Below are 13,950 nucleotides of genomic sequence, written 5' to 3' on the forward strand. Positions count from 1 at the left end.
CTCTCTGTATCCCCGGCTCCCAGTAATCCCCCGGGCTCTCTGTATCCCCCGGGCTCCCAGTAATCCCCCGGGCTCTCTGTATCCCCCGGCTCCCAGTAATCCCCCGGGCTCCCAGTAATCCCCCGGGCTCTCTGTATCCCCGGCTCCCAGTAATCCCCCGGGCTCTCTGTATCCCCCGGGCTCCCAGTAATCCCCCGGGCTCTCTGTATCCTCCGGGCTCCCAGTAATCCCCCGGGCTCTCTGTTTCCCCGGCTCCCAGTAATCCCCCGGGCTCCCAGTAATCCCCCGGGCTCTCTGTATCCCCGGCTCCCAGTAATCCCCCGGGCTCTCTGTATCCCCCGGCTCCCAGTAATCCCCCGGGCTCTCTGTATCCCCGTCTCCCAGTAATCCGCCGGGCTCTCTGTATCCCCCGGCTCCCAGTAATCCCCCGGGCTCTCTGTATCCCCCGGCTCCCAGTAATCCCCCGGGCTCTCTGTATCCCCGGCTCTCAGTAATCCCCCGGGCTCTCTGTATCCCCCGGCTCCCAGTAATCCCCCGGGCTCTCTGTATCCCCCGGCTCCCAGTAATCCGCCGGGTTCTCAGTAACCCCGGCTCCCAGTAATCCCCCGGGCTCTGTATCCCCCGGCTCCCAGTAATCCCCCGGGCTCTCTGTATCCCCCGGCTCCCAGTAATCCCCTGGGTTCTCAGTAACTCCGGCTCCCAGTAATCCCCCGGGCTCTGTATCCCCTGGCTCCCAGTAATCCCCCGGGCTCTCTGTATCCCCCGGCTCCCAGTAATCCTCCGGGCTCTCTGTATCCCCCGGGCTCCCAGTAATCCCCCGAGCTCTCTGTATCCCCCGGGCTCCCAGTAATCCCCCGGGCTCCCAGTAATCCCCCGGGCTCCCAGTAATCCCCCGGGCTCTCTGTATCCCCGGCTCCCAGTAATCCCCCGGGCTCTCTGTATCCCCCGGGCTCCCAGTAATCCCCCGGCTCCCAGTAATCCCCCGGGCTCTCTGTATCCCCCGGGCTCCCAGTAATCCCCCGGGCTCTCTGTGTCCCCGGCTCCCAGTAATCCCCCGGGCTCTCTGTATCCTCCCGGCTCCCAGTAATCCCCCGGGCTCTCTGTATCCCCCGGGCTCCCAGTAATCCCCCGGGCTCTCTGTATCCCCGGCTCCCAGTAATCCCCCGGGCTCTCTGTATCCCCGGCTCCCAGTAATCCCCCGGGCTCCCAGTAATCCCCCGGGCTCCCAATAATCCCCCGGGCTCTCTGTATCCCCTGGCTCTCAGTAATCCCCCGGGCTCTCTGTATCCCCCGGCTCCCAGTAATCCCCCGGGCTCTCTGTATCCCAGTCTCCCAGTAATCCCCCGGGCTCCCAGTAATCCCCCGGGCTCCCAGTAATCCCCCGGGCTCTCTGTATCCCCGGCTCCCAGTAATCCCCCGGGCTCTCTGTATCCCCCGGGCTCCCAGTAATCCCCCGGGCTCCCAGTAATCCCCCGGGCTCTGTATCCCCCGGGCTCCCAGTAATCCCCCGGGCTCTCTGTGTCCCCGGTTCCCAGTAATCCCCCGGGCTCTCTGTATCCTCCGGGCTCCCAGTAATCCCCCGGGCTCTCTGTATCCCCCGGGCTCCCAGTAGTCCGCCGGGTTCTCAGTAACCCCGGCTCCCAGTAATCCCCCGGGCTCTGTATCCCCCGGCTCCCAGTAATCCCCCGGGCTCTGTGTATCCCCCGGCTCCCAGTAATCCCCCGGGTTCTCAGTAACCCCAGCTCCCAGTAATCCCCCGGGCTCTGTATCCCCCGGCTCCCAGTAATCCCCCGGGCTCTCTGTATCCCCCGGCTCCCAGTAATCCTCCGGGCTCTCTGTATCCCCCGAGCTCCCAGTAATCCCCCGGGCTCTCTGTATCCCCCGGGCACCCAGTAATCCCCCGGGCTCCCAGTAATCCCCCGGGCTCTCTGTATCCCCGGCTCCCAGTAATCCCCCGGGCTCTCTGTATCCCCCGGGCTCCCAGTAATCCCCCGGGCTCCCAGTAATTCCCCCGGCTCCCAGTAATCCCCCGGGCTCTCTGTATCCCCCGGGCTCCCAGTAATCCCCCGGGCTCTCTGTGTCCCCGGCTCCCAGTAATCCCCCGGGCTCTCTGTATCCTCCGGGCTCCCAGTAATCCCCCGGGCTCTCTGTATCCCCCGGGCTCCCAGTAATCCCCCGGGCTCTCTGTATCCCCGGCTCCCAGTAATCCCCTGGGCTCTCTGTATCCCCGGCTCCCAGTAATCCCCCGGGCTCCCAGTAATCCCCCGGGCTATCTGTATCCCCTGGCTCTCAGTAATCCCCCGGGCTCTCTGTATCACCCGGCTCCCAGTAATCCCCCGGGCTCTCTGTATCCCCGGCTCCCAGTAATCCCCCGGGCTCTCTGTATCCCCGGGCTCCCAGTAATCCCCCGGGCTCTCTGTAATCCCCCGGGTTCTCAGTAACCCCCGCTCCCAGTAATCCCCCAGGCTCTCAGTAACCAATAGTTGTATCACTAATATGTATACGAATTCCAATTACCAATAAATATGGCCTCTGACTTCTGTACCGCGTCTACGGGATCCGCAGCTTCATGTACGCTGTCTAAGGCGTAACCTGGAAAAGATCATATCTGGTTATTTGTAGCAATGAGTGAATACCGGGAAGACACAAATCTCTTCTATTTCATGAGTAATACTTCACAGGAGCTGATAATGGAATAAGATGTCTGCCTACGGGGTGGCCATCACAAAAACAGGGGGTCCCAGTATGTATATATATATATATATATATATCTATATATCTATCATACAGGGGCCCCCTAACTCTCTGTGCCCCCCACTTTCCCAAGCTACAAGCATGGGGTACAGACATACACACTGTCACAGGCAGGCACACAACAGACACTATACAGTATAGCAGCCAGTATACAGGGCTATGGAGCTCTCAGGGGTAAATGTATGAAGCAGTGGTAAGAGTGGAGAAGTGAGCCAGTGGAGAAGTTGCCCATGGCAACCAATCAGCATTGAAGTAACATTTATCATTTGCATACTATACAATTGTACGTAGCAGCTGATTGGTTACCATGGGCAACTTCTCCACTCTTATCACTGCTTCATCCATTTACCCACCTGTACCTATCTGTGCTGCAGGAGATCTCCAGGCTGTACTCCCTGCTGAAGGGCAATTGCTAAATAACGTCTGTCTTAAGTACATTAGTCAGTATGAGATGAATTAACTTCCACCTTACAGTATTCGTCTCTAGTACTGACTGTTCTGTACAAATGGCTGCCATTTTCCTGAAGACCAAAATGCACTGAGACCTATGTAAATAACTCAGCCACAATGGCTTCAGGACTGGAGAAACCTGTCAGTGACGCATTGGATGGTGTCATCAGCACAGAACCAACTTGACAGCCCTCTGCCGACAACTCTGTCATTGGTTCTTAGCCAAGAATCTACCAAAACACATATCCACTCTCTCATCATCTCTCGTCCTGTGTAGCGAGGGCCAGTGTACTAGTGCAGTCACTCGCCCGGTTACTGTGCACCATCCCCCTCCTTGGCTGGATCAACAGCAGGCATGGTGGTGGGTTTCGGATCCGGAGGGATCCTGGCTCCGTTCTCTGTGGCGAGTTCCGGCTCCGGGACCAGGCAGTGCTGGGGACACCGACCTTGTCTGGTCCAGTCCCCACCTGCCTTCATAGCAGCAGAGCTCAGCAGCGGCCCTGGAGGCAGCAGGAGACCGCCACCGCCGCTCCACATGTGTAATGATGGCGGATCTCAATCTGCTGGGATTCAGGTCCCGCCAATCACGGTGCTGCATTTTGAATTGTGGCACCAGTGGTGAGCTAATCACGGCTCACACGCGGGCGGCCAATCAGCAAGGACCGTGGCGAGCCTATCGCACACCTTATATACCCACCAAGGCAGCGCACGACACGTGACTTACTTCATGGGCTACACGCTGCCGACGTCACATGTAGGAGATGGGTATAATGATGTGACTCGACGTGTATAAGCCTGCAGCTGCAACTGTTACAGCAATGGGCACATGGTTAGCCAGCAATGGACTGGATAGGCGGTGGAACTCATTTACCCTGCCATCTATGCCCCCCTCACATTAAGCAGAGCCAGGGCCAGTGCTAGTGTTTTCGGCACCAAACCCCCCCCCCCCCCCCCCCTTCCCTGCAAACTATAAATTAGTGGCCTGCTTCCCATCATTTATAAAAGGACATTGATCTCACAAAGAAGCAGCGTGGTCACATAATAGTGCCCTCAATTCAAACTGCACAACACGGGAGCACAATCTTATTCACATTACACCGCATGTAGTGCCCCTGATTCATATTACACCACATAGTAATGCCCCGTATTCAGGTTACGTCAGTCAGGAGTGCCCTTTATTCACGTTGCGCTACACAATGGTACCCTCTATACATGTTATGTCACACAGAAGTGCCCCTTATATGCAATGCCCACAGTAGTGCCCCTTATACACAATTCCCACAGTAGAAGTACCCCTAAAACATAATGCCCACAGTTGTAGGGCCCCTTACACATAATGACCACAGTAGTGCCGCTTATACACATAATGCCCACAGTAGTGCCCCTTACACATAATGGCAACCGTTGTAGTGCCCCTTACACAATGACCACAGTAGTGCCGCTTATACACATAATGCCCACAGAAGTGTTGCTTATACACAAAATGCCCACAGTACACTGTAGTAGCGCTGCTTATATACAGAATACACAGAGTAGAAGTGCCCCGTACACATAATGCCCACAATAGTGGTGCCCTTTACACATAATGATCACAGTAGTGACGCTTGTACACATAATGCCCATAGTAGTGCCCCTTATACACATTTCTGGATCTGTCCCTCCAGCAGCTCCATGCCCTGTATCCCTCCAGTAGCTTCCCCACCTCTCTTGTCCCTCCAGCCCCCTCTCATGTTGTCTTCAAGATGCACCAAGCTGTAGATGGAGGAGGACCAGGGCCTTTGGAAGGGGGAGGTGGCTGCAGCTCATCAGTAACAATAGCGCCGCCTGCGTCATCTATTGACATAGGTGATGGGGAGGGCTTTACTGTGCAGGGCAATGACGGAGGTGGAACTAGTTTCCCCTACCATTTCGGGTGGTGGAACTCCGTTCCCCCCCACACACTTTATATCCTGAGCGCACTCTTACCCAAACCTTCAAACTTCTGTCGCGCTGTTGTAGCGTAGGAATCTCGGTCATGCAGAGCGTAAGGGATGAAAAGGACGCGTTTCACTTTTCTGCAACAGATAAAACTGTGATGTACATGGTCTCACAAATCCTGCGTAATTCCACATTCATCTGTGTTTTGTTTGTCTTCTGCCATTACACCGGCCATCAGGACACGTCAGTAACCCAGCAGCAACCAGTGAGTGACGTGTCAGTAACACAGCAGCAACCAGTGACGTGTCAGTAACACAGCAGTAACCAGTGACGTGTCAGTAACACAGCAGCAACCAGTGACGTGTCAGTAACACAGCAGCAACTAGTAATGTGTCAGTTTCACAGCAGAAACCAGTAATGTGTCAGTAACACAGCAGCAACCAGTAATGTGTCAGTAACACAGCAGCAACCAGTAATGTGTCAGTAACACAGCAGCAACCAGTAATGTGTCAGTAACACAGCAGCAACCAGTAATGTGTCAGTAACACAGCAGCAACCAGTAATGTGTCAGTAACACAGCAGCAATCAGTAACGTGTCAGTAACACAGCAGCAATCAGTAACGTGTCAGTAACACAGCAGCAACCAGTAACGTGTCAGTAACACAGCAGCAACCAGTAATGTGTCAGTAACACAGCAGCAACCAGTAACGTGTCAGTAACACAGCAGCAACCAGTAACGTGTCAGTAACACAGCAGCAACCAGTAACGTGTCAGTAACACAGCAGAAACCAATAATGTGTCAGTAACACAGCAGCAACCAGTAATGTGTCAGTAACACAGCAGCAACCAGTAATGTGTCAGTAGCACAGCAACACAGCAGCAATCAGAAATATGTCAGTAACACAGCAGCAATCAGTAATGTGTCAGTAACACGGCAGCAACCAGTAATGTGTCAGTAACACAGCAGCAACCAGTAATGTGTCAGTAACACAGCAACACAGCAGCAATCAGAAAAATGTCAGTAACACAGCAGCAATCAGTGACGTGTCAGTAACACGCCAGCAACCAGTAATGTGTCAGTAACACAGCAGCAACCAGTAACGTGTCAGTAACACAGCAGCAACCAGTAACGTGTCAGTAACACAGCAGAAACCAGTAATGTGTCAGTAACACAGCAGCAGCCAGTAATGTGTCAGTAACACAGCAGCAACCAGTAATGTGTCAGTAACACAGCAACACAGCAGCAATCAGAAAAATGTCAGTAACACAGCAGCAATCAGTGACGTGTCAGTAACACGCCAGCAACCAGTAATGTGTCAGTAACACAGCAGCAACCAGTAACGTGTCAGTAACACAGCAGCAACCAGTAACGTGTCAGTAATACAGCAGCAATCAGAAACGTGTCAGTAACACAGCAGCAATCAGAAATATGTCAGTAACACAGCAGCAATCAGTAACGTGTCAGTAACACAGCAGCAATCAGTAACGTGTCAGTAACACGGCAGCAACCAGTAATGTGTCAGTAACACAGCAGCAACCAGTAACGTGTCAGTAACACAGCAGCAACCAGTAACGTGTCAGTAACACAGCAGCAACCAGTAACGTCAGTAACACAGCAGCAACCAGTAACGTGTCAGTAACACAGCAGCAACCAGTAACGTGTCAGTAACACAGCAGCAATCAGAAACGTGTCAGTAACACAGCAGCAACCAGTAACGTCAGTAACACAGCAGCAACCAGTAACGTGTCAGTAACACAGCAGCAACCAGTAACGTGTCAGTAACACAGCAGCAACCAGTAACGTGTCAGTAACACAGCAGCAACCAGTAACGTGTCAGTAACACAGCAGCAACCAGTAACGTGTCAGTAACACAGCAGCAACCAGTAACGTGTCAGTAACACAGCAGCAATCAGTAACGTGTCAGTAACACGGCAGCAACCAGTAATGTGTCAGTAACACAGCAGCAACCAGTGACGTGTCTGTAACACAGCAGCAACCAGTAACGTCAGTAACACAGCAGCAACCAGTAACGTGTCAGTAACACAGCAGCAACCAGTAACGTGTCAGTAACACAGCAGCAACCAGTAACGTGTCAGTAACACAGCAGCAATCAGTAACGTGTCAGTAACACGGCAGCAACCAGTAATGTGTCAGTAACACAGCAGCAACCAGTGACGTGTCAGTAACACAGCAGCAATCAGTAACGTGTCAGTAACACGGCAGCAACCAGTAACGTGTCAGTAACACAGCAGCAACCAGTAACGTGTCAGTAACACAGCAGCAATCAGTAACGTGTCAGTAACACGGCAGCAACCAGTAACGTGTCAGTAACACAGCAGCAACCAGTAACGTGTCTGTAACACAGCAGCAACCAGTAACGTCAGTAACACAGCAGCAACCAGTAACGTGTCAGTAACACAGCAGCAACCAGTAACGTGTCAGTAACACAGCAGCAATCAGTACCAGTGCACTTACGCCCCCAGAAACCTCTGTATATTGTCCTGGCAGTGCTCCAGGTAACCCCCTCCATGGAGGGTTGAGTTGGAAATAAGCAGCAGGTGTCTATTCAGCGTCATCTCTGGCGATGGGTCTCCGGCAGGAGGGGTGCAGAGAAGCTGTACGGTTGTGTCACATGTCACACTGAGATCAGCAGATCCTCTTTCTCTGCACTTTATTACACTGCCCTCAGCGTGGATACTGCTGACCTAAGTACAAAGACACCAGATAAAGGTAACAGCTCCTTCATAAGGAGAGGAGATGGTAAACAGTCCACCGAGAACCACAGGTGTGGAGAGAAAGCATTTCATACATTCATTTATACCATCAGGGGTGTTATACAGAGGAGGACTCCGGGTGGCCCCCTCGTCTGCACGGTGCAGTATGCTCCGGCATTGTACCGGAATCTACTGTGCATGCCGCTGTCATTAGGATGGGTGTAGTATTGTATACCGGCACCGGAATTCCGACCGCCGGCATACCGACAGCATGGCGAGCGCAAATGAGCCCCTTGCGGGCTCGCTGCGCTCTCCACGCTGTGGCCGCGCTATTTATTCTCCCTCCAGGGGGGTCGTGGACCCCCAAGAGGGAGATAAAGTGTCGGTATGAAGACCACCCCATTAGGACACATGGAAATAGACAAATAGTAAGAAAAGAAGTGGACATAGAGAAAAATACGTGTGTGTGTGTGTGTGTGTGTGTGTGTGTGTGTGTGTGTGTGTGTGTGTGTGTGTGTGTGTGTGTGTGTGTGTGGTGGGGGGTGGACGGACACAACGACCAAGGGGAAGAGAGAAAGAGACAAGGGAATGGAGGGGGAAACAGACTGGGGGAAGATGAAGAGGGGGAGAGAGACCAAGGGCAGGGAAAGAGGGGCCGACAGAAAGATACAGTAGTGTAACAGAAGGAGAGAATAAATAATCCCAGTGCTAATGTACTGAAGGAATGAACGATACACATTGTTACACACACACACACACACACACACCACACAGTGACACAGACAAGGCTCACACACCTGACACACACACACAGTGACACTGACCAGGCTCACACACCTGATACACACTTGACACACACACACATGACACTGACCAGGATCACACACGTGATACACACACACATTGACACTGACCAGGCTCACACACCTGACACACACACACACACACACACACACACACACACGTGACACACACACACATTGACACTGACCAGGCTCACACACGTGACACACACACACACACACACACACAGTGACACTGACCAGGCTCACACACGTGACACACACACAGTGACACTGACCAGGCTCACATACCTGACACACACACACACACACACACACACACACACAGTGACACTGACAAGGCTCACACACCTGACACACACACACACACACACACACACACACACAGTGACACTGACCAGGCTCACACACGTGACACACACACAGTGACACTGACCAGGCTCACATACCTGACACACACACACACACACACACACACACACACACACACAGTGACACTGACAAGGCTCACACACCTGACACACACACACACACACACACACACACACAGTGACAATGAGCAGGATCACACACGTGACACACACACAGTGACACTGACCAGGATCACACACCTGACACACACACACACACACACACACACACACACACAGTGACAATGAGCAGGATCACACACCTGACACACACACACACACACACACACACAGTGACACTGACCAGGCTCACACACACACACACACACAGTGACACTGACAAGGATCACACACGTGACACACACACAGTGACAATGACCAGGATCACACACCTGACACACACACACACACACACACACACACACACACACACACACACACACACTGACAATGAGCAGGATCACACACCTGACACACACACACACACACACACACACACACACACACACACACAGTGACACTGACCAGGCTCACACACACACACACACAGTGACACTGACAAGGATCACACACCTGACACACACACACACGTGACATACACACACACACAGTGACACTGACAAGGCTCTTCCTCAGTCTGTGTTGCCTGCAGTCTCCAGCAGCAGCCGCCTCCCTGACTCCTCCTCCTCCTACTTATTCCAACACTTTCCTGGCAGTATATGTAGGGGACGGTTGTGTCTGTGCTCCGATAGGTTGAATGACTGTGTGATGTGCCACTCAGCCAATCGGAGCACAGCACACACTGCTAAGGAGATCCTGCTCTGATCAGGAAACTCCTCAGCATTATGGCAGAGCAGCAGCAGCGTTCTGCTGATAATTCTGAATACAGGTGGGCCAAGCAGTCAGGGGCGGATCGGCCATAGGGCCACAAAGGAGGGCTCCCGGTGGGCCGTTGTGCGGGGCCTGCTTTGTTGGTTGACATGTCAGGGGTGCTGCTGCTACCGCCATGGTTATACGGTATACCGCTGGCACTGCTGATGTGAGGCCAGGGCCACTTTCAGTTCCCAATCCACCGCTGCCCGACTTTGAAAGACAGTGCAATGGAATATGATGGCGATACGTAAATGTTAATAAAAAAATTTATATATAGATATAAAACCTCTTGGTGTCACTGGATCTTTCACACAGCAGTGGAAATTTAAAACAAATGATAATACCAAAAGCTACTGTTTTATTATACACGATTTTTTTCCCTGTGGGGGCCAATTTGTTTTACTGTTTTCTGCAGGGGCCAATGTGCATTTCTTTTTCCTGTGGGGGCCAATGTGTTTTATTATTTTCTTGTGCAATGTTTTCCATCTGCACTTGCGTCTGAGTTGCACCGTGCATGCATGCACCGCCATGGTGTTCGTACAGAATTGCAGTACAGAGTCAGACATACACACCAAGAAGTGTGTTAGAAATGTGTTGGGCATTCCTGTGCGGTTACAGGGGGGAGGCTGATCAGGCGCATATGTAACGTAGTATGGCGTGTTGCTGAAAGTGGTTACGTATAGGGACACTGAATTCTCACATTAGAGGCCATACTCGGATGATCTGCACCTAGTATAGGGCTGGTGAAAGTTACAATGGGCGACCGATGGTGGTGTCTAAAGACGCACAAAGCACGATTACAGCAACTGTAGACACTGACAATGGACAGCTTTGTATATTTGGAGACACAGATGTACATCAGGGATGGGCATTGTAGCATCATTAGCATAAAGTCACAGACGCAACTGCAGCAAAAGATGCAAGGAAGGCTGCCACTGCTCCCAACTCACAATCAAACCCTATGAGGAGGAATCCCGTCAACTCAACAGACTCCACCCCCACAACAGACCCAACCCCCATTAGGGCTGCTTCCATAAATTTCCTAGGTTGGTTTTCCATCACAATCCACCCCTGCAAAAACACCAATGGGATGAATGCACAGACAAAAATACATTGGCCCCCACAGGAAAAAACCAGAGACAAACAAAAGGTAAGAGAGAAGCAGTGAGAGACAGACAACAAAAATAGGATTTTAATACCTACCGTTAAATCCTTTTCTCTTGGTCCGTAGAGGATGCTGGGGATGCTTCAAGAACCATGGGGTATAGACGGAATCCGCAGGAGACATGGGCACCCCAAGACTTTAAAAGGGGTGTGAACTGGCTCCTCCCTCTATGCCCCTCCTCCAGACTCCAGTAATAGAAACTGTGCCCAGGGAGACGGACATTTCGAGGAAAAGGATTTATTTAATTTTTAAACTAAGGTGAGATACATGCCAGCTCACACCTCAAACACGCCGTACAACATGGCATTCAACAACAACGCATGCAACGGCATGACCAACATCAGCCACAGACTGACTGAACTTAACTCAACATGAGTGTAACTATAACCAATAACTGCAGATACAGCCCGCACTGGGACGGGCGCCCAGTATCCTCTACGGCAGGGGTGGCCAGACTTTTGGAGTCGCGATCTACTTTGAAAGCTAAAAAGCTTTTGTGATCTACCTAGGAGGAACAATAGTGCGCGCCGCAGGCGCGCGTGCAAAAAAAAAAAGGGCGTGGTATAACAAAAAGTGGGCGTGGTATAACAAAAAAAGGGACGTAGCCTTGCTGCACAGAGTGTAATGACTGTCTCGCACGAAATAACACATTGGCTCCCACAGGTAAAAACCTCAAACACATATGCCCCCACAGTGCCAGATACACATATGCCCCCACAGATCCATGTGCCCACAGTGCCAGATATGCCCCCATAGTGCCAGATACAGATATGCCCCCACAGTGCCATGTGCCCACAGTGCCAGATACAGATATGCCCCCACAGATCCATGTGCCCACAGTGCCAGATATGCCCCCACAGTGCCAGATACAGATATGACCCCACAGTGCCAGATACAGATATGCCCCCACAGTGCCATGTGCCCACACTGCTAGATATGCCCCCACAGTGCCAGATTACAGATATGCCCCCACAGTGCCATGTGCCCGCAGTGCCAGATATGCCCCCACAGTGCCAGATTACAGATATACCCCCACAGTGCCATGTGGCCGCAGTTCCAGATATGCCCCCAGTGCCAGATATGCCCCCACAGTGCCAGAGATGCCCCGACAGTGCCAGATTGCAGATATACCCCCACAGTGCCATGTGGCCGCAGTTCCAGATATGCCCCCCAGTGCCAGATATGCCCCCACAGTGCCATATATGCCCCCACAGTGCCAGATTACAGATATGCCCCCACAGTGCCATGTGCCCGCAGTTCCAGATATGCCCCCAGTGCCAGATATGCCCCCACATATGCCCCCACAGTGCCAGATATGACCCCAGAGTGCCACATATGCCCCACATTGCCACATATGCCGCCACTGTGCCATGTGCCCGCAGTGCCAGATATGCCCCCACAGTGCCAGATATGCCCCCACAGTGCCAGATATGACCCCACAGTGCCAGATATGCCCCACATTGCCACATATGCCGCCACTGTGCCATGTGCCCGCAGTGCCAGATATGCCCCCACAGTGCCAGATATGCTCCCAGTGTCAGATTACAGATATGCCCCCACAGTGCCATGTGCCTGCAGTGCCAGATATGCCTCCACAGTGCCACATATGCCCCACATTGCCACATATGCCGCCACTGTGCCATGTGCCCGCAGTGCCAGATATGCCCCCAGGGTGCCAAATATGTCCCCACAGTGACACATATGCCCCACATTGCCAGATATGCCCCCACAGTGCTCACCGTGCTGTGTGGAGAGCGCAGCGCGCGCTTCTCCTGCCTGCCGTCCTGCCCCTCAGTCTGGTCTCCGGCGGTGACGGCAGTGTGTATAGCTCAAATCAGGCGCCGGTTCGCGAGCTCTGATTGGCTAACGAACCGGCGCCTGATTTGAGCTATACACTCCCTGGTCACTGCCGGAGACCAGACTGAGGGGCAGGACGGCAGGCAGGAAAGGCGCGGCTTCAGGTGGATGGGCAGCGGATCGCGATCGACTGGTCGCATGTCCGCGATCGACCAGTCGATCGCGATCGATTGTTTGGCCACCCCTGCTCTACGGACTAAGAGAAAAGGATTTACCGGTAGGTATTAAAATCTGTTATGAACCACAAGCAGTGGTTCATTCCTGTTTGGTTTCCATTTATGTATATTGTGTTATAGTTCTCTTGCAGGCCAGGATTTCCTTTGCTCTGGTTTAAAAGACTCTTGTTGGCCGCCGGTGTTGAGTCTGTGTAATTGCAGCTTGTGTCAATGTGTTTAGCCTCACCTGTCTGTTATTACACCTGTCTACTCTGAGTCGTGCAGCAAGGCAGCTGTACGACATCACTAATTAGGGGGCAGATGTATTAACGTGGAGAAGGCATAAGGAAGTGATAAACCAGTGATATGTATATGGTGATAAACGCACCAGCCAATCAGATCCTAACTGTTAATTTACATATTGGAGCTGATTGGCTGGTGCCTTTATCACCTTGCACATATCACTGGTTTATCACTTCCTTATGCTGTCTCCAGGGTAATACATCTGCCCCTAGGTTCTCTGTAGCCATTGAAGGGCTTCCTGTTATATTCTGTCTCAGTGCATTACCATACTTGCCTACTCTCCCGGAATGGCCGGGAGGCTCCCGAAAATCGGGTGACCCTCCCGGCCCCCTGGAAGAGCAGGCAAGTCTCCGGATTCGCGGGGTCCCCCCTGCCCGTCCGCCCACTTAGTGTGTAAAGGGAGCGGTCCGGGCAGTCGATGACGCGATTCTTGCTGAATCGCGTCATAATAATCACGCCCCCTGCAGTGTAATGCCGGTGATCGCGGCATTACAGAGCGGGGGCGTGGCTTAAAGGAGGTGTCATCATGACCATGCCCTTGCTCCGCC

The 13,950-nt window shown here is 52.8% G+C and overlaps 1 protein-coding gene across 4 annotated transcripts in view; it reads right to left on the minus strand.

Annotated features, from left to right (window-relative positions):
* LOC134944205 (alpha-aspartyl dipeptidase-like) overlaps nt 1-13,950 on the minus strand; it is a 51,505-nt gene that overhangs the window by 20,599 nt on the left and 16,956 nt on the right. For 2 of the 4 annotated variants that reach the window (XM_063932787.1, XM_063932788.1), the window contains exons 2-4: nt 7,598-7,827; nt 5,170-5,258; nt 2,518-2,592 (exon numbers count right to left, since the gene is read on the minus strand). In XM_063932787.1, the coding sequence (XP_063788857.1) occupies nt 2,518-2,592; nt 5,170-5,258; nt 7,598-7,827 (394 nt within the window). Of the gene's footprint in view, nt 1-2,517; nt 2,593-5,169; nt 5,259-7,597; nt 7,828-7,931; nt 8,258-9,670; nt 9,753-13,950 lie in introns of those variants that run through there. The other 2 variants (XM_063932786.1, XM_063932785.1) reach the window with 2 other exon arrangements.

Source organism: Pseudophryne corroboree, chromosome 7 (assembly GCF_028390025.1).
Source record: "Pseudophryne corroboree isolate aPseCor3 chromosome 7, aPseCor3.hap2, whole genome shotgun sequence".
NCBI lineage: Eukaryota > Metazoa > Chordata > Amphibia > Anura > Myobatrachidae > Pseudophryne > Pseudophryne corroboree.